Source organism: Juglans regia, chromosome 8, assembly GCF_001411555.2.
Source record: "Juglans regia cultivar Chandler chromosome 8, Walnut 2.0, whole genome shotgun sequence".
Lineage (NCBI taxonomy): Eukaryota > Viridiplantae > Streptophyta > Magnoliopsida > Fagales > Juglandaceae > Juglans > Juglans regia.
This window is the reverse complement of record NC_049908.1, coordinates 16,455,546-16,483,521: the sequence shown is the minus strand read 5'-3', so window position 1 is coordinate 16,483,521 and position 27,976 is coordinate 16,455,546. Positions and strand designations below refer to the sequence as shown.

Sequence of the window (27,976 nt, the reverse complement as noted above, 5' to 3'; positions counted from 1 at the left end):
GTCTCGTTTGTTTTTGCAGATAAGATGAGTTAAAATAAAAGTCGAAAGTTGAATAAAATATTGTTATAATACATTTTTTAATTTTTGTTTTAAAATTTGAAAAAAGTTGAATTTTTTATTTTATTTTATGTAAAAATTTAAGAAGATTGTAATGATTAGATGTGATAAAATGAGATGAGTTATGAAAATAAACGAGACAATATTTCATGATTTTCTTGTTTCTTTTTCAAACTTCTTATAAGTGCTTCCTTTTGTATACTACCATGCCTATTCTATATCCAATATAATCTTACATTTATGGATTTAAAAAAAAAAATGATATTTGTAGACTAGAGTATACAAACTCTGCACCCATTTTGAAAAAAATAAATAAATCTAAGACTCATAATGTTTTTTTTAATAGTAGGCTTAATTTTTTTTAAGGAAATGCGTGAGAATTGCACATTCTAAAATTATATTTAAAATTATTAAAAAAAAAAAAAAACCCGAGAATGAGAACTCAAATCTCTGGGCATCCTTTGTCAGAGTGGGGATAAATTTGCCACCAGCATGTTTAGCAAAAACTGAAACGGATCTTCTAAAAGTTGCAAAAGACGTAAATGACTGTTTTGGGAAACGTCTACACGTTTTGAGAGGATCACACATCTTCTAAACATGTTAACCAGGTACAGAAATGGAGCTTATATTCATGATCAGCTCAATTTCCCATTTGGATTTGAACATTTCAAAAAAGGCTGAGTTTCGAATATCAATCAAAATCAGACACCTTAAGCTCGGGATCACACGGTTTGGAACCAGAATGCACTGGTTTACAAAATTGACACGAACATAAATGACCTGCATCTATGAAATATAATATATTTTTGGCAGAGGATTATTTCTTCCATCTCCTACACTCGATCTTCTTTTACATATATAGATTTTGAGGCAGTTTGGAATGCATCACCATTTCCAACTGCTAAAACTACAAAAATCTTTAACTTTATTCTTTGGTTCATGTAAGGCATAACACGAAGATATCAGATATGGAGGCCGGCATTGAGTATTGAAGTAAAAAGCTCGGATTAATTAAATGGGGCACATACCCTCTATGATTTCCCTGTTTGGGCAGTATCAGAATCTTCTGTTTCGCTGCCTAATCTAACAATGTCTTCAACCAGTATCTTCCCTTCTGTTGCAAGGAAAATGGCAAAAGTAACAGTCAATGTACATCAGACCAAGTCAGTGTGAAGAGTGAAAAAACAGAAAAAAACCATATAGATGAAGTTATTAAAACATTTGTACACATTCAGACCAAGTCATTTTATTCCGCAATTGAAGCATGCTCATGCTGCTCCTCCCAATCAGTATTTTTTGGCACCTAAAGACTATAAAGAATTGGGAACCCCTTGGTTTCACTGCATGTATTGCATTTTAACTGGTCATAATCATTGAGGTTTTGATGTTTTTTTTTTTAAAGGTTTTGTTTTTTGGGAGGGGGGAGGGTGTAACGACTTTTAAGACGATAGAGAAAGCTTTCATCTCCATGTGGCATCACAACCCCTCCGTACTTCATATCTAATTGCATCACAAAGGAAATATGAAAAAATGAGAGCTGGGATCTCTCTAACAGGTCTGCCTGTAGACATTCCTATTCATTTCAATCTGTTGAGCACTGTACATGCTTATAGTTTAAGATCTACATTTTTCTTTTTTTTTTTGTCAGGGAACCTCTCCAAGGCTCCTTCAAACCCACCCTCTGCAAAGTAAACCCGGTCTCATGCACCGCACCCTCGGAAGTTTCCCTACACGGAATTGGTTAAATCGCTGGCTTTTCACTAGGAGGTGTGGCCCTAAAGGATTGTTTGCATCCATGAGGTATTGAACCTTGGACCTTGAAGGGAGTGATATACCCCAAGACCAAGGCTTTCACCACTTTGGGCCAACCCTTGGGGTTTAAGATCTACATTTATTAAGTGAAGATACGATGATGGAACCAGGAGAGGAGAATAACCTACTGCCACTGACCTTTATCCTTGGAAAGGTTGCCGATAAGTTCCTGAATACCCTCCTTGCCCAAGGTGTCCTTGAGGTACATCGCAGCAGATGCAACCTCCTCAGGTGTCACTTTCCCATCATAGTCCCTGGTATTGAAAATGTCAAAACCGAGTTGACAATAATTTCAAGGAAAAGGGTAATTTACCAATTCCTTTATCATTGGGATCAGACTAAAAGCTTATTAGCAAACAGATGATGGTAATTATCAGTTATCAAATGCATAGGCAGGGGATGACTCAAAATTGGATGTACTGTGCAACATTTGAGGAGAATACCAAATTACACTGGTGCATCATGCATAGGAAGCAGTGACCTTCCTTTGTTAATTCCGTAATATATGGAATCATGCAATATGTAATGACGCAATTGTAAAAGAAAAAGGAGAGGATACATCTAGTTATGGGCAATTCAAACAAGGGAAATACTATAGACACAAAGAGGTTATACAAAAGTAAACTTTCAAACTGATGTGGCTTGATGTGGTACGTCAGATTGTAAAGTTACTTTCATTGTAAAGTAGATCTAATGGATCCCATAAAACCATATCAGTTTATGGGTTTACTTTTGTGTAATCTCTTTGTATATGTAGTAGTTCTCTTCAAACAATGATAGGCACCATGTTTCTTTTTCCTTTTGGTGGGGGAGGAGCTCTAATACTTTTTCTTTCGGAACCGCAGCAAACATTTCAATCAGTTCTGATTATCCTTTCTGCTTCCGTTCCATAATTCCATATCCATGGAATAGTCTTAAAACAGCCTATGCACACATCATACATGTGTTTAAAAGTCTAGAAAAATTCAAAATTGCATCACCTGCAAAAGATATGGTGACCAAAGGGCAACAAACCTGTCAAGCACCCGCCAACGGTCTCCAATTTTTGCATCAACATCATCAATTTCCTTTTCAAGCTTGTGAAGCATAGCATCCACCTGAAACATGAACATCCCATAAAAAAATTATTTGTAACTTGCCAGTTGCACATAGACTGCATAGAATCAAAATGCAGAAATCAAATACGTTGGATGGGGCTAAAATCAAGATAGATAAGCCTCATAACAAGAGTTTTTAAAATCTCGTTACCCTCTCTATAAGTGCTGAAGAAACCTTGTGACCTATAGCTTTCTCAGCAGCATGGTCACTGTCCTCCCTAACAGCTTTGTATGCTTTCCTAGCTTCTTCTTCACCAACTGTACCTTCTTTCTCCACCATACTGTTATACATCTCTATCTAGAAAATGATAATAGAAAAAATTAAATATAACCAATATAATGAGACATACAGTTTTCAATGAAAAAATGAGAGCAAATAAAACATAGGAAAGTTTTACCACAAGAGTACCTGTTATTTTTATCCATCAGCATGAAAAGTTACTTACTAAGAGTTTGTATTAAGATACTGTTGACAAAAAAATTCACCTTGAATTGACACTGTTGCCTATCTTTACACTCAAAACAGTGTTTCTGAAATCACTTTTTTGCTTAATTATTGGTCGACTAAAGATTTGAATCCTCAATTAATTTTACTGAATTTCCAATTTTAGGACTCAACTTTTATTCTTCCACCCCTGTATTTTATCCTTTCCTTCCTAGGTGGGGTTTTATACATCATGTGTACTTGAGCATTGCTCTTTTTTTTCTTAAACAAGGGCAGCAATCAACAGAGAGTCAGCAGGAGTGGTTATAGATGATATGTGAGAAACAGATTGGTTGACATATATAAAGGGTATTTTTCACATTGATGATTGTGAACTTACAACCTAAAAAGAAAATGAGATTTAATAATGTCAATTGATCTGCTCCTAATTTTGAAGACTCCAAACTTTGATGATTATTATACTAGCATCATATTCCCTCTAATTTTCTAGTAAAGACATTGCCACTTTTCAAGGACTACAAAAACGAAGTATGGGTTCGGGGGTAAGAGATAGAACTAGTTTGCTTACCTCCTTATTGACAAGTCGCAAGAACTCTTCACGCTCCCTGCTTACTGACTAAAATGAGTAGCAGAGAAAGCAAATCAAGAGTCAGAGTAAATCTTATAAAAATAATAAAACAGCAATAACAAGCCTAGTGACATTAATCCTTACAGATGCTGAAGCCAAAACAGCCAATGCTCGACTGAGCTCACAAAGCTGCTCCACTTTCTCCAATGTTTTAACTCTTGCCTGTTCGCTTGCCTCTCTAGCCGTTGCCATGGTCATCTCTTCCAAAGCCACATCCTTTTGGCTACTAGCAGATTCCTTCATCCTAGCTTCTTCTTCCTCCTCCTCGTCTTCCTCCTCCTATATATAAAAATATTCCAATCACTCACAAGTGAAGATTGTAGGATCAGCTTACCCAGAAAAAAAAAAGGGGAAAAGATTTCTCTGATATTCCAAAGATCTAGAAACTAATGAACTATAAAAGTCTTAAACCAACCAAATTACAAGCCCCATGCACATTAATTGGTTCACAAAACATTAGAGGCCTTCAAGGTATTGAAATTATAATTGATGTGCTTCACAAATTTAGATTAATGGTGATCAGACATGGCATATGCAAACTTCAAATATGATCCATCTCATTTTGAAGGACAGCCTTCTTTTAGTATAAGCTCAAAAGCCTAGAAGTTTATGTTACCTTTATAACATCAAGGTCATTAGTGATAGAACATCACACGAATCTCTAGTATAAGAGGCCGGTGAACATGGAAAAAACACCTAAAGCATAGTAAAATCAACCTTGATCAATTCTTCCTGCATCTCTAGGAATTCCAGCTTCCTCTTCCGGTCTGAAACAGTATCTTCAGATGGCAAAGTTGTCACTTGAACAGTATCCACAACCTCATCTGGCAGAGAGGAGATTGCCTCCTGAACAACTTCTTCAGGCCTTTTACCAGACACTGAGAAGGCTCTGCAGAGGGAAGGACACAAACATTAAGCAATTTAGATGTGGTTGTTTCTTGAAACAAACTATAAACAGGGAGCATTAAGTTACCTAGAAAGAATCAAGAGGGAAGATGGAAGAGAGTGGTTGAGGGACAAATCCAACCAATCACGCAGCTGCAAACATATATAACTACTTACATTCCTGAATAAAGAGGAACTGTCTAGAACCTCCAATGAGGAATGTAATAACCCAAAAAGATCAAAAGCAATAACTAGATTTTTTAAGGGCATTTTGAAAAATAATCATAAGTTATAGACATCAGAAGAGGTTCACTCCATAAGCATGTTAGATATGACTGCTTCTCAAAGGAGTCAAGAAAGCCTTTACAAATTAGCATACTTATGTGTAAAATGGCTTAATTACAAATGATTCTCACTGCTTAACAAAATGCTTTATGTTCCCCATCCAGGGGACAGGGTTAAGTTCAAGACAAAATCACTATTTGGACAATTTACATGAGATCATTGCAGATCAAGTTCACAAGTGATATAAACCCAATAAAGGCATGAAAATTCCTTTGTCCTGAGAGTAACTACTAGGGAAGAGGTACAATCAAAATGCTGCAGATTGCTTTAAATAGGGTCAGGCTTGCAGCACAGTGATTCAAGATATCTGCACTTCTAACAGCCCTGAGCATAACTTTTTTTATTTTGTTTTTTCTTCTGGTAAGGGCAGCCCTGGGCAAAACCATTAGGCCAATGCTGACCAAAAAGAAAAACAAGTTTCTGATGGATGCATGTAAGTTCTATAGACAGGACTTCAATATAAGGCTACAGAAATTGATACAATCACAGTAACTTGAATAAAAGGTCCACGCTCTTTTGTTACTGGAAATAATGGATGGATAATATGTCAGAGCAAGAACCTGTAGCTGCATTTCCTCCAGCGATAATAATCCTAGCATTCCTCGATCTCTACAGGCTTGACGAAGTTCTGCTTCTGAAAGTGAATCCACACCCTCAGCTTGAATCAACTTATCGTCATTCTTGATCCTGCCAAGCCCAAACTTATAGTTCAAACCTTCAACTCGTCTCAAAAGTCTAAGAAGCTTATGTTCATCCTAAGTTTTTGTTTATCCTCATTTGTAGCTTCTCCTAAATCCTCAAATAGGATACATATTTTTAAAAATATTAATGCATAGGAAGCTCTTTTCATAGAGTGGGAAAGATAAGGTTTTTAATATATTGAATTATAACACGTTTTTACAAAAACCCAACTTTTTTTACATGTAATGAAGAATCTTATCGAGGAGGTGATTTATGCATAAAATTTACACAGAAACCAAATTCAAGGGAAAAAATAAAGAACCAAAAAGATCCTCAGAATCTTGGTCCCAAGCATTAACTTATTACCTGAAAAAGCTACACTTAATCTTCAAACGCCAGAACTTAAATAAACAAATATTAGAAAGAGTGTAAGCAGATTGGCAAAAAGATTATTCTTTTTAATAAACAAACAGTAGAAAGACCAGTTGTGATAAGATTCAGTTAAAATACATCTGTCAAAGGTTGCCATAAACTTCTGACCACACAACATAAGCTCAAAGCTCCATGTCCAGACTGAAAAGCATACAAGCAAGCTAACAGAAAGAGAGAGGGCGGGGGTAGTGAAAACAAAATGTATCTTACTGTTGCAATCTTTTCCTAAGCATAAATCGCAGATAAGCATCAGTTCCATATGAGCTGATGCCCATATATTTGCACATGTTTACTAACCGAGGCCTGTATTTGACAAAGAACACAAAACACAGATACTTTTGTCAAATGCTCCAGTGATAACATAAGCACCAATAACCTTAAGAGTTACTTCATAAAAGAGCAAATCATAAACTAAAAGGCAATAACACAATCAAAATACAAAGGGATAACAGAAACACCAACCTGCTAATATTATCCAAAGTAAGCTCATCATTGAATAACTTGGCAAAGCCCAAAATTTCATCGTTGGAAACATGGCCACCTCTTCTAAACTATTTACGTCACAGAACAAAAACAAAAATTATGTATCACCAACAGGACAACACATAATTATCAAGTAACGCAACATCCCTTGTTTATGGAGAGGAAAAATATATTAACTTACATTATTGATAAACTCATCAAGATCTTCTGCTGTCTTCTTAACCTCTCCACTTCGAGAGTTTTGGATTTCCTTTGCCATTTCTTTCACTGTGTCCTGAAGAAACTTTGCATATTCTATCCTTGCATTTAGTCTTCTTTTCAAAGCCTCCTACAGGTTAACTATTTTTATTGAGACCGACACCCTCCACAACGGGAATGTGCAAAATCTGAAGGCTACAGGCAAAGATATACACGCATACTATCCAAACTGTACCACCATACCCAGCCACAAGTAATTTACATCTCAATGTTCTTATAAGATCTTGGAAATTTCAGGCAGCAAGAAATTGAAATCAACCACAGTTTCAAACTTTTAGTTCTATGCAAACATATAACTATCTCACTTTACTATAATATCATGCATTTGAAATTGTGCCTAGCAGGCTAATCAAACACTTCGATATATGAACTCTTTGGGCATTTGCATGGGGAAAGCAATAGATAAAAATTCAAATTCTCTTGAGGAATCTCGGAGACCGTGCAAATGAAACATATCTTTAATTTAATTAAACCTTGGACCCGTGTAACACATCCCCATGACACGGATCATGTATATCATTGGCTTTTCACCAATGGGATACTGCCTCTAGAAATTGTTTACACCCAAGGGTTCGAACATTAGACCTGGAGGGAGCATACCACTAAGACCAAGGCCCTTACAACTTGAGCCAACTCCTATGGGTTAAACTTAACATTTCATTATGACTTAACGATCAACTATTGCCGAGCAGAAACATGACATGCAAAAAGCAATCAGGCGCAAAAACCTGCAATACTTTAAATAATCAAGGCCTAAGCAACAGTGTTATAACTAGTTTAGCCTTCTCTTCTCCAAATATACATGACACGTTTAGTTATATGTTTCCTGATACATATGACAATATATACATCACTTTTGGCAGTTTGGAATCACCAACCAGTCTGCTCAAAGCATAGAAATTAAAACTATAGAGACAACTTGTGATACCTCATAAGATATGGATAAGGGTAGGTGGTGTATGGGATCCCACATTGCTTGGGAATGAAAAGTTTTTGCTCTTTATAAGGTTCCAATAGGGCTCCAATTGTATCATTGACTAGTCATTTTAGAGTATAGGTCATGTGGTTTGGACCTTCTATTGGGGCGTTACAAATGGTATCAGAGACTATCTCAACCAGAAATGTGGGACTTGAGCCGTGTCACCTACAATGGATAGGCCAAACGAGGACGTTGGGAATTTAAGGGGGGTATATTGTTATACCCCATAAGATATGGATAAAGGAAGGTGATGTATGAGATTTCACATTGCTTGGGAAGGAAAAGTTCTTGCTCTTTATAAGATTCCAATGAGGTTCCAATTCTATCATTGACTAATCCTTTTGGAGTATAGGCCATGTGGTTTGGACCTTCTATTGGGGCGTTACACAACTAGTTAGTTGAGTCATGCTTGGAAGAATTGCGGAGCTTTTTTCTGCTTAGCAAAAACTAGGAGGCAGCCTGCAAATTCCGTCCCTATTTTCCTTAGTTGGTGTATTTGGAATGAGAGCTAGAACTTTCAAGGACCATGAATGGATGATGGAGAAGCTCAATAACTTCTTTATCAATACTTTTTTCTTTTTCTTTTTTGGCTTTGGACTTTATCTATAAACTTTAATGGCTCAACTTGCACGAACTTTTAATATCTTCTTCACCTTCAAGATAGGTGTACCTCTTGTATATTCCCTGTGTACTTATGTTGTGCCTTTATTCTTATCAATAAGAATTTGAGAAAAAAAAGTGTTTTCATTTTCTATATTCCGAGCCTGTTCCATCTTCTGCATCTTGCATATGACAAAATAGATGAATAAATAAGTTTTCTGATAATTAAGACGAGTTTTATTTATGATTAATCAAGGAGAAAGAGGCATAACCGAAGTACACAAGGGGGTATACAATAAAAACACCTAACGAGAGAATGAAAAAAGAACTGAAAAATCCTGGTTAGCAAGAGTAGAGGTACATTAGTGAGCCTTGAGATATTGGTACTCCTGATGACGTCTTTGAAACTACAGTTTTTTCTTTTCCTCCATATACACCACAAAAAGCAAAATGTGATCAGCTTCCAAAAGGTCCCACCATGATGAGTCTCAAAGCGTCCCTTCCAGCATGCTAAAAGGTCTACTAACTTCCAAAGCATCATCCCAATTTAGCCCACACAAATTGAAAATAGCTTGCCATAACATGCTAACTACGTCATGATGTGGTAAAAGATGATCCACTGACTTCCCATTCCACTTAAAAATGGAACACCATTCTACCACCATGACATGATGCTTTCTTAGGTTGTCCAACATAAGAATCTTCCTCGTGCAACAATCCAAACAAAGAAGCCGGCTCTCAATGGGGCCTTGCTCCTCCAAATGGTCTGCCATGGAAAAGAAAAAGTTTTCATGAGGGACTAAAGCCTTATAAAAAGACTTCATTTTGGAAGATCTGCTCTATCGCATCTTATCTTCCCCTCCCAATCTTCTTTGAACTTCAGTCCATCATCTATAGCATATTTTTAATGGAAAATTCACAAAAAGCACTCATAGGGACTGTATAACTAAGATACGTTCTCACAGTAAAATCTGACGGCCAGTGACCTAGAGCCACTGATTAGCAAGAAAGGATACATATTTCGAGCACCACCCACTTATAAGGGTTAGCAATCAGTAACACTTTAGAGAGGTAAATAAAAAGGAACTAGACCACAAAGGCTGGTCCACTCACTATCCTCCAAGACTATGATGTTAGGAATCATATATACCTTACACCTTTTATGACAGGCATCACAACTATTACCTGTTCTTTCATCTTGTCCTGGAAGGTTGATGGTAGCATGTTGGGAAATAATTTCAGGAAGACTGGCAGCAAGAACTCCATGAATGGAACAATAATAAAGACTGCAACAGGAACTACCCTGAAAATATCAGCTGTGGTGCGTGTGAGTTGTTGTCTCTCCCTTCTAGAAAGATTCTTTCCCTTTGCAAGCTTCAACAATAACCTTGAGCTGATCCTAACATCAGCCCAAAGTAGTTTTGTGCCCAACCAATAGTGCTGCAATGTAGATATAAATTCATCCTTCCAATGTTGAAGCTTCTTTGCCCAGTCCTCCCTATAAATATAAAAACAAAGTGAGTACCGAGCAAGTTTGATCAAACATGACAGAAAAAAAGAGTTCTAAACCTGCTCATGGAGGCAACAGCTCTCAATGCAGGACCAACTCCTAGAAGCATGGTCCATACTCTCTTCATCAAAAATTCAGCGCTCTGTGGCGGTTCCTTCATCTGCTTAGCTTTTGCTTTGGCTTTAATGGTACTCAAACCTTCAACTGCTTGATCACACTCCTCTGGTGAAGCTTCCTTTACCTTTTTAGAAGCTTGTTGTTCATTTTCATCATTATTAGCACTAGCCATTTTAGGTTGACCAGCTGTTGCAGTAGAAGTATAGCTAATACATTGTGAAATCCATTGAACTCCCAAAGAAGGAAAAAAATATGTGCTTCCAATTTCACAATGTAAGATTGGAATTATGCAGGAGTTATTCCTATGAAGGCCTGCTGCTAAAGAACCTGGTAATTCATCTTTTTTGACTGAAGATAGATCTCCTTCATTTCTATAATCAGCAGCTGGAAATGGAGGATCAAAAACCCAGTTTGAACCCAATAAATGAGATGTTTGTCCAAGCTTGAAACTTGGGAAACCTCGAATGAAGAAAGTGGATTGGTTCAGGGGGCTGAAGAGACTTCTTTTCCTTTGCAAGATGGCTCTTGAAGCCATTATTAAAATCTTCACTCTCTATGCAGAGAAAAAAGTCAGCATATCTCATGCAGCCACTTGACTTAGCCAGCCTGTATACAGTGGGGCAATCACCCACCAAATCAATTCTATCAACAAGAGAAAGAAATATCCTTATTTTTTATAAACAAAATAAGGTCTGAAAGCTTTGATAAATTTAATAACGTCCACATTCTCACTTGTATATGTGGTTTGATTAACAACAGTGACCAAAGAAAGTATCAACAAAATTTGCTTGTGTCATACCCAAGAGCCTACATAAAATAACAACTTACTTGAATTTTTCTTTGGTTTATTTTCTTGTGAGGGTCGGTTTTTGAATTGTATGTTCCATGAAGCTATTGACTGAATGATGCTGTTCTTCTGCCTTAAATGTCGTCTGGTCAATTGGGGGCTGAGTTATTTCCTTTGACTAGCCTAAAATCTTGCAATTTTGAATTCAAAGCAGATTAGGGAAGCAATTGCACCATTTATTAAAGGCTGAGCCCTAGACACCTAGAACCTTCCTTGAACAAATAAGTAAGGTATTTAAAGTGTGTAAATGCTGAAAGGTATTTAATGGAATTTTCCTAATCTGTCTGCCAGCCAGCATATTAAGGTTCTCAACCCCTATATTAGGGGATAAACCAACTTCAATTAGGAAAGGGTTTGTAGGAAACCACTTAGACAAGACTGTCACAGCCAACATCAATAGCAAAAACCCCTAGAACATCTCTAATGAGGCTGCTGGCACCCAAAACTAAGTAAGGAAGTTTTTAGGATCCTCAAGGAATAGGAAATAATCTGGAAAGGCCTGTTAAGACAAAATTATGCTTTTGGTTTTATTTAAAATTTCAATAAAATGAAGTAATATTCATTATATTTGATTTCTAACTGATACAAGTTATATGTTTTAGTGGCATTCCAAAACCTGCGGGAACAGGGAGAAAAACTACAATGCTTTCTCAAGTTGTTTTATTTTCATTTACCCTCTTTTAGATTGAAAACACGACAATAAAACTTCAAATTTCTGTTCATCTGTTCCCGGAAATGAAAAAATGAACTTGAAAAGGCGAATTAATAACACAAGGGCTTAGGGTCCATAATATTTCCTGAAGCCTAAATATCAGAAGTCTAAATGCATAATTATCTTCTGGTTCTCAGCACCCTGACTTAATTATACACATGCACACAAAGATACAACCATATATGCAGACATAAATATGAAGAGTCTACAAATCTATCAATCTACCTACATATCTATCAATCTATTATCTATATATGTGTATATATCACTGTATTCAAATTAAAAAAGGAATAGTTCAACCCATAAAACTATTCCTAACAATACAATTTCTTTTTTTTTTTTGATAAGTAATCGATAATATTATAAATAGAGATAGGCAAAGCCCAAGTACACAAGATGGTAAATAAGAGATAAGACCTATCTAGGTCAACGAAAGGGAAGCTAGAAAGTCATGAACATTCAGGCCATTAAAATCTAAAGCAATGGCCCATAGCAATAAAGTACGGAAAAATAGAGCTCTAAGTTCCTCCGGCGACTACTCCTTGTTTTTGAAAGTCCGATCATTGCGCTCTTGCCATATGCACCACATGATACAGATCGGGATCATTTTCCACACTTCCTTAATTTGTTGAACTCCTCTCGGAAGTGTCCAACTGGCCAATAGATCAACCACAGTTGCCAGCATAACAAAGGATAACTCTACTCAGCTGAAAACTTCCACCCACAAGGCTCTAGTTATCTCGCAATGTAACAAGAGGTGTTTCACTGTCTCACTGGATCTCTTACACATGCAACACCAGTCTAGTATAACTATCCGTCGCTTCCTCAGGTTGTCGGTAGTCAAAATCTTCCCCCACGCTGTTGTCCATGTAAAGAAGACCGCTTTCGGAGGCGCCTTATTTCTCCAAAGTCTCTTCCATGGGAACTGAATGGTTGCGGCTTGGGAAAGGGCCTTATAGAAGGATCGAACTGAGAAGATGCCCTTACCCGCGGGGTTCCACCATAAATTGTCAGCTTGTTGTCTATTCAGCTTCACAGAATATAAGAGGCTGAAAAAGGCCTCAAAGATGTCTACTTCTCAATCTTGCGCCGCTCTACTAAATGTAACATTCCACTGCACTTGGTCCCCTGATATAAGCATGTGGTCCATTGAGTCCCCTGATATAAGCATGAGGTCCTCAATGGATGCTTCCTGATTGCGAGCCACTCGAAAAACAGCTGGAAATGCGTCATTTAGAGTCTCATTCCCACACCAAATGTCCTCACAAAATTTAATATGAGACTCCCTCTCCAACACCAATTTAGAATGAGAAATAAAGTCCCCCCACCCGTGCCTAATGTGTTGCCAAATCCCAACACCACTTGCCCCATTTACCTCTTTGGTGCACCAGCCCCCTCATAAGCTTCCATATTTACAATCAATCACCAGTTTTCATAGGGCTTCTATCTTCATGTTATACCTCCATAGCCACTTCCCAAGCAAGGCCCGATTGAATGTTCTCAAATTCTTTATACCCAAACCACCTGAAGAGATTGGTCTACACACCTTATCCCAGCTGACCAGGTGAAATTTGAATTCATCCCCTATCCCACTCCATAGGAAATCACGATACAGTTTCTCAATTCAAGCCGCTACACTGACAAGCAATTGGAACAAAGATAGAAAGTACGTAGGTAAGTTAGAAATGGTGTTCTTGATGAGAGTCAACCGGCCACCTTTCGACAAATACAATCTCTTTCACCCTGCCAATTTCCTTCATATCTTTTCAATAACTGATTCCCATATAGATGAGGCCCTAGCAGCAGCCCCCAAAGGTAATCCCATGTAAGTAATGGGAAGAGAAGCTACCTTGCACCCAAGAATGCTAGCTAGCTGCCTAGTGTTACTCACATTCTCCACTGGTACTAAATCTGACTTGTCAAAATTAACTTTCAGGCCTAACGCTACTTCGAAGTATAAAAGAGCCTTCAATGTCCTCAACTGGTTGTGATCTGCCTCACAGAATAAAAGGGTATCATCTGCAAAAAGTAAATGAGACAAAGTAATAGTGCCCCTATTGGGGTCACCAATCGGAAAACCAGCGCCAAAACCATGCGTGACCACCACCGATATCATCCTACTCAATGCATCCATAACGATAACAAAGAGAAGTGGGGACAGAGGATCTCTTTGCCTTAGACCTCTAGAGTTGCTAAAGAAGCCAGTCGGGTAGCCATTAATCAAGACTGAAAATCTGGCCGTAGAGATACACCAACTGATCCAACTACGCCATCTAACCCCAAAGCCGCATCTCCCCAACAAATACAAGAGGAAATCCCAGTTTACATGGTCATATGCATTCTCCATATCTAGTTTGCAAAGAATCCCTGTGGAGCCAGCCTTTAATTTGCATTCTAGGCCCTTGTTTGCTATAGGACTAAATCCAGGATTTGTCGCCCCCTAACAAATGCATTTTGTGGCTTTGTAATAATCTTGCCCAGAACCACCCCTAATTTGTTGGCAAGAACCTTGGAGATAATTTTATACACTCAATTCACCAGGCTGGTGGGTCAAAAATCTTAACCTCCAACGCTCCAATCTTCTTAGGGATCAATGCAATAAAAGTGGCATTTAGGCTTTTCTCAAATTTTCCAACCAAGGAAACTTCCTAAAACACATTCATTAAATCCATTTTCACCACTTCCCAACAAGGATGGAAGAAGCCCATCGAGAAGCCATCTCTAGACCTGGAGCATTATCTTTACCCATACATTTCACTACATCATACACTTCCTCCTCTTCAGAAGGCCTCTCCAACCACACCGCTTCTTGGGGCTCAATAGTATCAAAACCAAGGCCATCCAGCTTTGTCCTCCATCCCCACGTTCTGTAAGCAATTGTTCATAGAAATCTACCACATGGTCACTAATCACAGGAGCCTCCTTACACACCATACCATTAATATTCAGCATTTCAATGGTATTATTTCTTCTATAAGAGTTAACAACTCTATGGAAAAACTTTGTACTCCGATCCCCTTCTTTCAGCCACAATGCTCTCGACTTTAGGCGCTAAGAAATCTCTTCTAATGATAATACTCTCTCTAATTCTAAAACCAATTCGGCCTTCCACAATATTTCTTCTGGTAAAAGAGCTCTAGCCTCAAGTATTCGTTCAAACTGTTGCCACTCCTCCACCATGAGTTTCTTACGCTCCCCTATATCTTCAAAGGATTGTGTGTTCCAAAGCTTAAGGTCATTTTTCAAAACTTTTAGTTTACAAGCTAAGATGAAAGAGGGGTTACCATAGAACTGATAAGAAGACCACCATTGCCTAACCTTATCCACAAAACCTTCACTTTTCAACTACATGTTTTCAAACTTAAAGTATTGGCCCCCGCTTCGAATGCCCCCATAATCCAATAAGATAGGAAAATGATCTGAGCAAAGACAAGGTAGCCTCTTTTGGCACCGAGTAATGCACCTCCCACTCCGGTGAGATGAGAAATTTGTCCAGCCAAGACCATTTCTGATTATTCAACCAAGTAAAGGAGCCCCCCAAGAGAGGAATATCCAACAAGTTTAACTCAAAGATACAATCTGAGAACTCTATCATTGTGGGTCACATCCTACTCTCCCCAGACCATTCACTAGAGGATCTGATAACATTAAAACCCCTCCTATACACCAAGGAAGCTCCCACCAGTTGTGTAACCCAGCAAGTTCCTCCCATAAAAATCTTCTGTCGTTGTTGACATTTGGACCATATAACCCAGCAAAGGCCCACACAAAATTATTTGCCACACTCTTAAAAGAGCATGCCACTGTATATTCCCCCACAAACTCCTCAATTTTTTCAACGACTCTTTTATCCCACATTACTAGTATGCCACCTAAAGCCCCATTCGAAACAAGATACGCCCAATCCGCATAAGTACAACTCCAAACATTTCGAACTAGTCTTCTAGAAATAGTTTTCAGCTTAGTTTCTTGTAAACATACTATGTGTGCCCTCCACTCTTGCAACAAGTTTTTTATTTACTTGCCTCATTTAACCTCCGGACGTTCCAAGATACAATTTTTGGCTTCATAAAGGAGAAGTAAGCCCATTCCCTTTGGATCTTTCGCGGCTTGAGCTTCCTTCATAATTCAAGGACCAAGTGAGGTGCTTGAGCTCCCGCTGTTTTTTCGACCCTGATTTTGTAGACTGTGCGTGAGCTGCTTCAATGGCAGTAAGTAACGCCAAAAACTTATCTTCATAACCCATACAATCCATACCTATCAAGTGCTGTAGATCTTTCACCTTCTGTAGCATCCAATCCGGTGTAGTCGACTCATTTGGTAGTAAACGGTTCAATAGGATAGGCTCCCCTTCACTAGAAGCCCACTGCAGAGTAGGTGTCACTCCCCTTTCTTCCTCCCCAAATAATTTTCTACCCTCCCATTCAACCACAACATCACTAGAGGGAAATTGAGTCTCCGAGACTATCAATACCTCACTACCAAGGAGCCCAACATCAGCCACCTCCAACCCTACCCCCTCTGCCCCTAGAGCTGGGGCTTTAGCACCATCGGCGTACCCTATAGACTCAAGATGATCCTCGAGTTGGACCTGGACCTCCAGCAGGGGAGATGAACCTCCCAACGAGTTCATCGGTAGTTTCTGGCTACAAGAAACTGCAGCAGCGGCACTCGGTGGCGGGAACTCCACCATCTCTACAATACAAAATTTTGAAATGCCAGAAATGGAGATATTGAATTCACATCTGAATCCGCTTAGGGATAGCAATTAGAATAACCTGCTTTAACTAGTGGAGTATGCATAAACTACCAAGTACTGATTAAACCCTTTGCCTCACCCACACCAACAAAAAACACGTTTCTAATTCATATCAGGATTTAAAATCCATGCTCATGAATGGGTTCCGATAAGAGGGGAAAAAACTATTAATCTTCACTCATTTGAAGTTTAGGTACCAAACTACAACAGCCAAATAACCATACAATTCTTGGTTTTTACGGACTTCTTCTCATCTCAACTAGTCAAAATCAGAAATCAAACGAATCAATAGTAGTAGAGGTAATCACGACATCAGAAGAAAAACAACGACAGCAGCAGAAGCAATAATAATAATTTCAAACCCATTTAGCTCCCAGAACAATGAGAACACTAATCTTGTGTAACAATGAGAACAATTAGGCAAATCCAGGAACAAATTACAGGAAGGCAACGAAGAAAATGCTTATGGAGGACGTTTGATACAAGAAATGCGTCGAGACAAGAAGACAAATCGGTCAAGCCGAAACTTACCTTTGAAGCTCACGGAGAAGAATATCGGTCGGAGAGAGTGGTACGTTCCGAGATTGTGAGAGCTGTAGTGAGAAGGAGCGGCCGAGGATGCAGACGGACTTAAGCACGGGGCAAGAAAGTGGAAAACCGACTCGTGTGTCGCTGCCGGAGCGACCAGAATTCGGTATATATGCACGTACCGTAAGTTTGTGCGAGTATGTGATCTGTAACGGCGGTATATTCACTATTCAGTGTGGCTTTGTACAAATTTTAGGGTGTACCAATTTTAAAAATTTATATGTATCTATCACCGAAATTAAAAATTTTATTTTTTCAGATTTCGATCCACTCTATCTAATGTCTTCAATTTATCGTTTACATGTGTGATATATAAATTTTGACTTATAATCAATTCTCTAATGCTTATTCTTATGAGAGGAACTTTTTTTTATACCGTTTACCATTGTCGACCTGTACAAAAAGCATCCTACCACACTTCAACCCGTGATGATACTAAACAACAATTAAAACAATGACACTCAAATATTACTTCTTCGCAATCTATGTAAGAGTGTAATCGGTCCAATCCAAGGGATTACGGGCAGGTTTGGGACCTCAAACAAAACACAAAATTCTCATCTCATCTCATTTTATCATTACACATTTTTTAAATCTCCATACAAAATATAATAAACAATTCAACTTTTTTAAATCCCAATACACCTTTTTCAAATTCCAAAACAATAATAATATTAAAACTTAATATTTTAAACTTCAAAACAAAACACAAAATTCTCATCTCACCCCCCAAACTTACCCTATGAATTGAAATTTTTGATCTATGATTTTTCTAGACTATTAGCTATCGGTCTGATTTGGTCCATATGAGTTAAGAACATTTTTTTTCCTCTTTTCTTTTTCTAGAAAACTAATAAATAAAAAATTAATTAAATTAGTAAAAATAAAATTAAGTAAACTCTTTAATATGAATTATGTAACTAACTCATTAAAAATATAATTAATTATAATTATATCTATGATGTTAATAGTTACTAACTTAGTACTTCAGTATTTATAATGGCCTATATTAAAATTCTAACTAATTAGTACTTTAGTATTTATAATGGTCTATATTAAAATTCTAACATTTAATATATGTGTTAACGTCGTGTTTCGTACGCGTTTGGACTGGGCTCCAGCAACTAAGGTCTGGCGTTTATATCTGCACACTTAAGAAAACAGAGAAAGGGGGAGCCGAGTGGAGGCCGGGGAGTCTCCGATGCTTAAGTTAATATATCTCCTTAGTAGTTTGTGCGAGAGTGCGAGTGTTCAGAGAGAGTTCTTTGTACCTAGGGGTCGGCTTTTATACGAGATTTTTGGGTAAAGACATCTCGTACCTTGCTTTAGGGGGGCTCATGTCACTTCGACTATTGTTCGGTCAGAATCATTTAATGCGGTGTGGCTCCTAGGGTGACACCCTTAATGTAGCGTGGCTCCCTAACTAAACGTCATCCTATGAGTGATCATTGCCGAGTCTCTTCATACCTGCTGTCAGGAGATCAAGGGTCCTCCGCATCTCTCGCCCACTAGTCTATACAGGTTCTTGAGAGTTAAGTGTTACTGGGGTGTGTCAGGGTGGCGAGTCCCATTTGTTCCTATCGTTCATTTTTCCCGCATGAGGGTTGTTTCACAGGTTGGTTTTACTTACAAGCCGAGTGCTCCGTAGAGGCCCAGTGACTTCTCTTAAAGGAGAGTCATTAGGCCGGGTTGGGCTCCCCCTTTCCCAAGGTCCCTCATGGGCTTGTTACTAAGGCCTAACAAAAGGGAAATTCACTTGCAGTTACCCTTCCAATTCCTATTGAACTAGTTCGGTAGGAATTTATTCTTGCATTTGTCTTCTTGTTCTTATTTTTATGTGCTTGCTTATGTTAAACTCTCTCACCTTCGAGATGGGCGGTCATTACTTTTCTCGGCTCCATGGCATATGTCAAGCTCTTGGACTTGATTGTACCCATATGGCTTTTTCTTCATTAATGGTGTCAGGCGACGGTTTCTCTCCCGACTTTAGTGGCACGTCCTCTGACAGTTGGATTTGGCACTTGATTGTGTCTGTTCAGTTCTCCTAGCATTAATGGTGTTAGGCGGCTCTTTCTCTGCACGTCGCATCATACAATATGTGTTGCGGGATTCATGCTTGTCTTGCTGGCCTTGTGGGGCGCGTGTGCTCCCACGATTTCGGATCCCAACCATCACTGGGGCTTATTTAAACCCCAACCCTTTCATCATTTGAAGCCTACCTGTGTTTTTTGCTTTCGTCTTCCTTCTCTAAATCCCTTGTGCTTTTCTTTATTTTCTCTAAATCCTTCTTCTGCATGCACCTAGCCTCATTTTTCTCCATCTTTACATTCTTATGATACCCAAAAACTCTTCACGCCTTGCTCCCAAAAGCTCCAAGCATGTCAAACCCTCTGACTTCTCTCAGACTCCCGGGTGTTTAGACCCTCCCGAGGTTTGTATTGAGCCACAACAATTCGAAAAGTTTTCTTGGCAGTTAATAGTGACTCCTGGTGAGTTGGAGTCCCTGAAATCAACCTTCAAGGTTCCTGGCATCGTTGAGTTTGTGGTGCCAGCGCCTCAAGAAGGAGCGGTGGACTTTGAAGGCTACGCTTCGAAGGTAGCCTTGTATCCCAACATGTTCTTTAATGGCCTTCGGCTGCCCTTCTGCGATCCAGTTCACGACTTGTTAGACTACCTCCGTTTGGCACTTGCACAACTCCATCCAAACGCATGGAGGATCTTGGTATCTTGTTGTGTCATTTGGAGGAGGTGGGTTCAGAATACCCTGACCTCACTGCTCGCGAGTTCCTCTTTACTCATAACGTCTTGAAACAACACAGTAACACATGCAGCTTCTGGTCTATTCACGCCTTGGCCCATCTGGAGCTACTATACAACCAGGTGAAGGGGTAGAACCAATGTTTCTTTTTCCTGTCAGGCAAAGGATGAGAGTTTCCAGTCGGCCAGATCAACAGGCGCAACTATCCCGTTTGTGCCATCTTGGGAGTTGTTGGCCAGGACAAAATCTTTAGGCCCCAGGCAACTCCCGAGGAAGTGAGCCAAATTAAAATTGTCCGACCTTGGGTGAGGGCTTAACCAAACGATATTTACTCCAAGGCCCTACTAGATGAAATTAGCCTCCGATGATACTTGGCTCCTTCGGCTAATATGCATTTTGCCGATGGGACTATACCGATGCAATCAACTATTCTTCAAGTTCGTAGGCATTCCCCTAGCCTTTCGGCGGTAGGGAAAGGGAAGAAGCCATGCCCCCCGGGGGGTAGTCTTCTGTTCCTGTGCTTATTCGGCGGCCAAAGCCATCCTTGGAGAGGGGAGGGAAGCCTTCCCCATCTCCCACAACCGCGTCTTCTTCTTCTTCTCCACATGAGGCAAGCGATACTGAGGCCCTCTCCGATGGCCGACTTTACTCAGCCAGAGGGGCCTTCGCAATCCCTTCAGAAATTCCTTCTTCGACCCCACCGGACAATGTGGGGGTAATTATTGAACTTTCACCAGGGGAGGAGTTGCTCTCTTTACGATTTTATGGAGTCCTTTTGGACCCTGCTACTCGAGTGTCCCAGATAGTGGTCCCATCTCCTAAGATTGATATAAAGATGGTTCCCTCGCCCCTTTCCGAAGAACGCCCTACTAGGTGTGAGAATTTTTTCAATTGGGTTTCTATCCTAGAATCTCTCATTGCTTATTCCCCCGTAGCCGAGATTGCCTCGTCCGAAGCCGTCTCTGAGGGGGTTGGAGGTGACGAGGTCATGCCCAGGAGGGAAATAGCGAGGGTAATACCTTGGGCCACCGGTGTTTTGGTTGATGTATCCGAGGTTGAGGCCGTAGTGGTGCTAGTTGAGGTCAATAAAGCTTCGGTTGTTGTCGCCGATGTTGGGGCTTCATTGCCCTTCACTGGTACCATCCCGACTTTCGTATTGGCAGGAGCTAAGGTCGAGGTCACGGTTGCGGTGGAGTCAGTGGGGGTCAGCAAGGTCCCAGTTATTTTGGTAGACGCTTGGGCCTTATTGTCCTTCACTAACACCATCCTGATGGTGATGGGAACGTCGAGGGAGACCGAGGTGACTCTCCTCAGACCTGGCACTGGTGCGTTGGTGGCCGGTGAGACTCTAGTAGTTCCAACGGGCCCAAGGGTCGGAGAGGATCTCGAGCATGTCGCGAAAGATGAAGGTGAATGTGAAGGTGAAGGTTGGGGAGGTCCATTCTCGGCAGATTTTGCGGGGGGCACTGACGCACCTAGGGTGATGGCACCAGGGTTGGGAATCCCTATGAGGGAAGGGATTACACTGCCCCGAGGTTGGCAGTAGACGGGGCCTATTCTGAACCTGTCCAAGAGATGGCTAGGAAGCTCAAAAGGTTCTTTTCCAAGGTTAATTATTAACTCGTCGCATTTCTCTTTAAGTCTTCTCGGCATATTTCTTTTGGTATTGGCTTGAAAACTTTCATAGCAGGAAGTGGAGCGGTTGGACTTTCATTGTAGATGACCAAGAGGGGCTGGAAGGTGAGAACCGGACACTCCAATCCTTGGTGCGATTGACTTTGCACCACACCAAGGAGGAGTTAGAGAAAAAAGAGGAGTTAGAGGAAGCCCTCGTTAAGGTGCAACTTAGTCGCCAGAAGAGGATACTTCAGCTCCATCACCAAAAGGCCCAAATCAAGTTTGACTTGGCGAGGTCATGGGAGGAGGCCGGTTTCCAACTCCTCGAAGCGGCACTTAGTAGGGAAGTGAGAGACAATTTTCAGGACTCCCTCAATTGCCAGCTAAAGGAGTTGGACAGTGATATGAACCCGTGGGAATGAATTCCCTTGAACCCACAATCAATTTGAAAACTCCCCAAGAAAGCCAAAATCAAGTCAAGGATGGAGAATCTAGACCCGATGAGAACTCGTTCCAAGAACCTAGATTATATTAAAATCTAGACCCGTTGAAGAACCCGTCTCAAGAACCCAGATTACAAAGGAGGAACGCCACAAAGGTTGTGATTTACCTTTGATAAGTTCAAAAGTTCAATTAAGAACAAGAGGAGTAAAACTCAACTCACAATGAATAAATTCATCAAATTTCATAAACTTCATTATCTAATTAGAATGAGGCTACATAGAGTATTTAAAGCAAAACCTATTGAAACCCTAGCCAAAATAAACCCCCATCTTCCAAAAGTGCCCCTAGATGAATAGTGTCGCGGCTACAGTGCCGCGCTACAGTGACTTGGCTACAGTAACACTAACCCTAGTTCAATAAAATAATAAATTTCCCAACATGTCCTTACATAGGTATAAACCCAATTATTCTAAGCAAATAAAATACGTCCTTGAAATTAATTAAATAAGTTGAAAGCCTTCAAGTGTCCAAAGCCTATAAGTTATGTTGTTGTCCTTTCCATAGCTTATGAAATGAATCAAAGCATAATCTTCATCGTTTAAGCCCTTGAACTTGTATTTGGCCCATCTGGAACTTGCAACATATCTTTAAGACTAAGCCCACCTTGGTTCCCATCATTCTCCCTCTCCTCAAAAGGATTCGACCTCGAATCTCCACCTGGATCAAAGGGAAAATAGTTAGTAACATTGAAAATAGTAAAAACAAGATAGTTACCTGAAAGATCCATTAGACATGCATTTTCATTAATTTGTTCAAGAGTTTGGAAAAGACCATCCAAGCTACTCCTGTCATCAACAGGTAAAGGTGTTAAATCTAAAGGAGTAAATCGATCAAGTCTATAAACAATTTCAAATGGTGAAAATTTAGTAGTAGCATGAACACTCCAATTATATGTAAACTCAATGAATGGTAAACAATACTCCCACAAATGTTCATGAAGCACATCTAAAGTCTTCCTCGAACCAAAATGACCACTCCAATATGCAAACTCAATGAATGGCAAATGATACTCCCGGAAACGTCCATGTAACAATTCAATGAATGGCAAATGATACTCCCACAAACGTTCAAGAAACAAACCTAAATCTTTCCTTACACCAAGGTCACCCAACAAACCAGCATGTCTATCACACCCAAGCAACTTACGCAAAAAACTAGTAGGCACACAAAATCTATTCCCTCTAAACAAGTACCAATCTAGTTTATCGAACTTACCGAACAATGCTTTCTCACTTGTTCCATACACACTAGCAAAGTCATCATCATTAGCATGCAATTCCATATCATATTCAAGTCCCAACAATCTTGCATCTAAAATGAAAACAAGAACATACTTTCCTGCTAAAGCATCAATCACAAAATTTTCCTTACCTTGTGTGTATTTGAATACATGAGGAAAAGTCTCAATACAGTCCTCCCACTTAGCATGCATTCTACTCAACAACTTACCTTGTCGCTTTAAGTGTGTCAGGAACTCATGTTCTTCAAATAAAGGTCGGTTAGGAATTGTCGCACCTGGCACAAGATTAACGTAGTGCTCTATCTCCCTAATAGGTGACAATCCCCTAAACACACCTCTAGGAATCACGACCTCATATCCCTGCAACAAAGAAACAACAACACTAGGCAAATAGTCGTTAAATTCGTTAGCATAAAAGCTGGCCTTAGAATAAAAACTCACTTTTGTCTTTTTATTTCTCTCTACAATCTCTCTTTCTTTTTCCTCTTGTGTCTCCACTCTTTTTTCTTGACTCTCAACCACCTCTCTATTTTCTTTTTCTCTCTCTCTTTCTTTTGATGTTTCGGCCTCATTCTCTTTTTTCCTCTCACTCTCTTTGTTCTTTTCACTCTCTGTTTTTCTTTCACTCTCCTCTTTTTTTAAACTCTTGGCCTCATAATTGTTTTTCAACTCATTCTCTCTTTTTCTTGAGGTTTCAGCCTCACCCAAATCTTTTCCCTTTAATGGTTCGGTCTTCCCCTTTGCTACAACTTGATCATTTTTGTCCCACTTTGGTTTCCAAGGAGTACTAGAAACCGAAGTATACCTTGATGTGCCCTTTCCTTTTAGCCGTCTCTCCACCTTCATTGCCATGTGCACCATGTCCTCTACCTCCTCATAATGTTGCAACTCAACTACATTGGCTATCTCCCTATTCAACCCCCTCAAAAATCTTGTCATCGTGGCCTCCCGATCCTCCACTACATTAGCCCGAATCATAGCCACCTCCATCTCCTTATGGTAGTCATCTACACTCCTAGACCCCTGTATAAGATTCTGTAATTTTTGGTAGAGGTCTCTATAGTAGTGGCTAGGTACAAATCTCCGCCTCATGATAACTTTCAACTCTCTCCATGTTTCTACAGGCCTCTCAAGATTCCTCCTCCTATTGGTCACTAATTGATCCCACCAAACAATCGCATAATCAGTGAACTCAATTACAACCAACTTCACCTTCTTCTCCTCAGAGTAATTATGACAATCAAACACCAACTCTATTCTTTTCTCCCACTCTAAATAAATTTCAGGGTCGGTTCTACCTTGGAATGATGGTATTTTCATTTTGATACTCCCAAGGTTCTTATCTACTCCATCTCGACCCCCTGAGTTTGCCCTAAGGCCTCTTCCATGCCTAACTCTTCTATGTCTACCCAATCCAACTTCAGATGTTAGCACTTCCTCATCCTCACCATACTCTCCATTCTCATACCCATTCTTAATATTAGGCTCACGTAGCCTCCTATCTTTCTTTCCTTGCAGATTTCTAACCATTGCTTCTTGATTATCCATATTATTCCTCACTTCACCTAACACCAAGTTCAACCGCTCAAACTCTTGTTGCATGGCATACAACACAAAGGATGAGTTATCTGCTCGCCCCCTTGGTGATGAGCTACTCCGATGAGACATTACAAGGTGCTGCACAGAAGAATGTTAGTAGTAAAAAAGAAAACCTCACATACTCCCTTACGTGTTTCAACTCGAATAATGGCACTCTACTCGTGTTTCACTCTTAATGGCTTTTTCCCGATTATAGTCTCACACTCTCTTGCCCTTTACCTCAATAATTTTTCCACTCAAGTTCTTTCAGAACTAAATGAACTCAATCAAGACAAGGCAACCTTGTTTTATCCCAACTAGTAATTAGATTCAGGAAACAAGAACAAGAGAAACATGAAGGAATAAAAATGACACGAGAATCAATGAAGTTATACGAATGAAAGAGTAACAATAAGACAAGATACCAACTTGAGTGATGTATGCAGCAGCCCCTTTGATCATAAGGTTTAATAAACAAATCTCTTTCTTTCTCTTTGTTATAACTATCTAGCAACTTTGAATATGCTACCTTCTCTTTTCTTCATCTTCTTCTTCTTCTTTTTTTTTTCGAATTTTCTTTTCTTTTCTTTTCCTTTCCTTTCTTTTCTTTTCTTTTCTTTTCTTTTCCTTTCTTTTCTTTTCTCTAATTCATCCACAAACAACAATATTCAATTGTGAAAACCAACCAAATTGAATCAATGGAACGACACTCCAAGCAATTGACAAACTTAGAGATGCAGGAAACCCTAGAATTTTGAAACCCTAGGTGATGCAAATTTCAGCCAAACCCAAAACCCTAAGAATTTCGGCAGCCTACTTTTTGTTTCTATTTTTTTTTTTTGGCAACCCTAGAACAATGAAGCCCTAGAATTAAATTTAAGGATGCTAAAATTAAAAGATAGAATCAGACCTGATTGGAAACCTTGCTCTGATACCAAATGATATGAACCCGCGGGAATGAAATCCCTTGAACCCACAGTCAATTTGAAAACTCCCCAAGAAAGCCAAAATCAAGTCTATGGATGGAGAATCTAGACCCGATGAGAACTTGTTTCAAGAACCTAGATTATATTAAAATCTAGACCCGTTGAAGAACCCGTCTCAAGAACCCAGATTACAAAGGAGGAACGCCACAAAAGTTGTAATTTACCTTTGATAAGTTCAAAAGTTCAATTAAGAACAAGAGGAGTAAAACTCAACTCACAATGAATAAATTCATCAAATTTCATAAACTTCATTATCTAATTAGAATGAGGCTACATAGAGTATTTAAAGCAAAACCTATTGAAACCCTAGCCAAAATAAACCCCCATCTTCCAAAAGTGCCCCTAGATGAATAGTGCCGCGGCTACAGTGCCGCGCTACAGTGACTTGGCTACAGTAACACTAACCCTAGTTCAATAAAATAATAACTTTCCCAACATGCCCTTACATAGGTATAAACCCAATTATTCTAAGCAAATAAAATACGTCCTTGAAATTAATTAAATAAGTTGAAAGCCTTCAAGTGTCCAAAGCCTATAAGTTATGTTGTTGTCCTTTCCATAGCTTATGAAATGAATCAAAGCATAATCTTCATCGTTTAAGCCCTTGAACTTGTATTTGGCCCATCTGGAACTTGCAACATATCTTTAAGACTAAGCCCACCTTGGTTCCCATCAGACAGGCTCTGGGCCAAGAACTCGAGGCTAGGAAAACAACACGACTTTAATGCTTGGTTGTATAAATGGTTGGAGGGGAGATACGGGGAGCTCTCCAACTCTTGATAAAATAAGTCGAACTCTCTCAAGGCTAAGTCTCAGAGGGTGAAGGACTTGGAGGTCGAGAATGCCCTAGCTTGCGCCAAGGAATCCCGAGAGAAGAGCAGGGCCAATGAGTTGGAGACCAGATTGGCTGAGGCCGATCAAGCGATAGTCGTTCGTGACATGAGTATCCAGGACCTGCGCTCCTGCTTGGATCAAGTTGAAGTCGTCATCCCTTGGTTGCGCGAGGAGTTGTCACTTGTCCACTTGGTTCGAGATGATGCCTGGTCTTACAGTTACTTGGAAGGTTTGGAGAGAATGTAGGATCATGTGCTTGTTAATCCTCAGAAATTGATCCCAAGTGTCCTTTCGGACAACCCGGCCAGCTGAACTCTGATTGCCTTGTTTCTTTTGGGTTTCCCCTTTTTGGGCCCCTATTCTTTTTGTATGTAAACCTTGGGGTATGTAAGCTTTGTGAAAATATTAATGGATTCTTGAGCATATCTTTACCTTCTTGTGTTCCTTACTCTTCCTTTTGCCTTTCTTTTTTCACATCCGAGGAGTATAACGGGCGAGGGGAGGCTATGCATAACGGATAATAAATAACACTTAATCGTAATTGTAATTGTGGAGTTTGCAAACCTGGATCATTTTGATGGGGTGCGACGGGAGTTTGAGGTGCTTGCTTATTTGTCGTCTCTTCTTTGGAAGAGACACACTTGGGAGTTGAAGTCGGGCAGTTGAGATACTAGACCCGCACTCTTCTGGGGAGAGCTTGGGATGCTTTAGGCTAACTCGCCTCTTTGGTTTCCCTGGAAATGTAAGTTGTAGGACAGCTGAAGAGCTGGGTAGTTGAGAGGCTGGACCCGCTCTCCTCCGTGAGGGAGGTCGGGTTGCTTGGAGGGCTGGACCTGCCTACTTGACCTTTGCAAGGAGGTAAGTTGTTGGACAGTTTAGGACTGGACTCGTTCCCGCTTGTTGATATCACAACGAAGGTAAGTTGTCGGCGAGGGAGATTATGCTCTTGGAGAAGGGAGTTGAGATAGCTAGGGAGAGTATTTTGGGGCGAGACACAATTCAATCCTGGAAAACCATACTTTCATTAATAAAGTTTACATTGTTGGCCATTGTAATATTACTTACACGTTTTAAACTTTTCAATAATAAAACTTATGCAGATGCTCGGTGTTCTTGGGATGTGGCAGCTCATTCCCTTGAGAGTCTTAGAGCTAGTAAGAGTCCAGACGGTTGTTGGCGGTAACCACGTAGGGGCCCTCCAACTGGGGACCCAGTTTTCCTTCG

At 39.8% G+C, this 27,976-nt stretch overlaps 1 protein-coding gene across 2 annotated transcripts; it reads right to left on the bottom strand.

Annotated features, from left to right (window-relative positions):
• Positions 1-694: 694 nt before the first annotated feature.
• LOC109000457 (mitochondrial proton/calcium exchanger protein-like) lies at positions 695-17,386 on the bottom strand. 2 transcript variants are annotated; one of them, XM_018977321.2, is made up of 16 exons: positions 17,179-17,386; positions 11,158-11,306; positions 10,272-10,935; positions 9,888-10,200; positions 7,047-7,193; positions 6,845-6,933; positions 6,593-6,685; positions 5,830-5,956; positions 5,013-5,077; positions 4,757-4,928; positions 4,124-4,318; positions 3,980-4,027; positions 3,118-3,264; positions 2,884-2,966; positions 2,008-2,123; positions 695-1,171 (listed from the first exon to the last, which is right to left on the bottom strand). In XM_018977321.2, exons 3-16 carry the CDS (start codon positions 10,862-10,864, stop codon positions 1,089-1,091), a joined length of 2,271 nt encoding a protein of 756 aa, XP_018832866.1. In that variant the 5' UTR covers positions 10,865-10,935; positions 11,158-11,306; positions 17,179-17,386; the 3' UTR covers positions 695-1,088. The 2 variants fall into 2 exon arrangements, with proteins under 2 accessions (XP_018832866.1, XP_035549246.1); XM_035693353.1 differs by lacking the exon at positions 11,158-11,306.
• Positions 17,387-27,976: the final 10,590 nt, after the last annotated feature.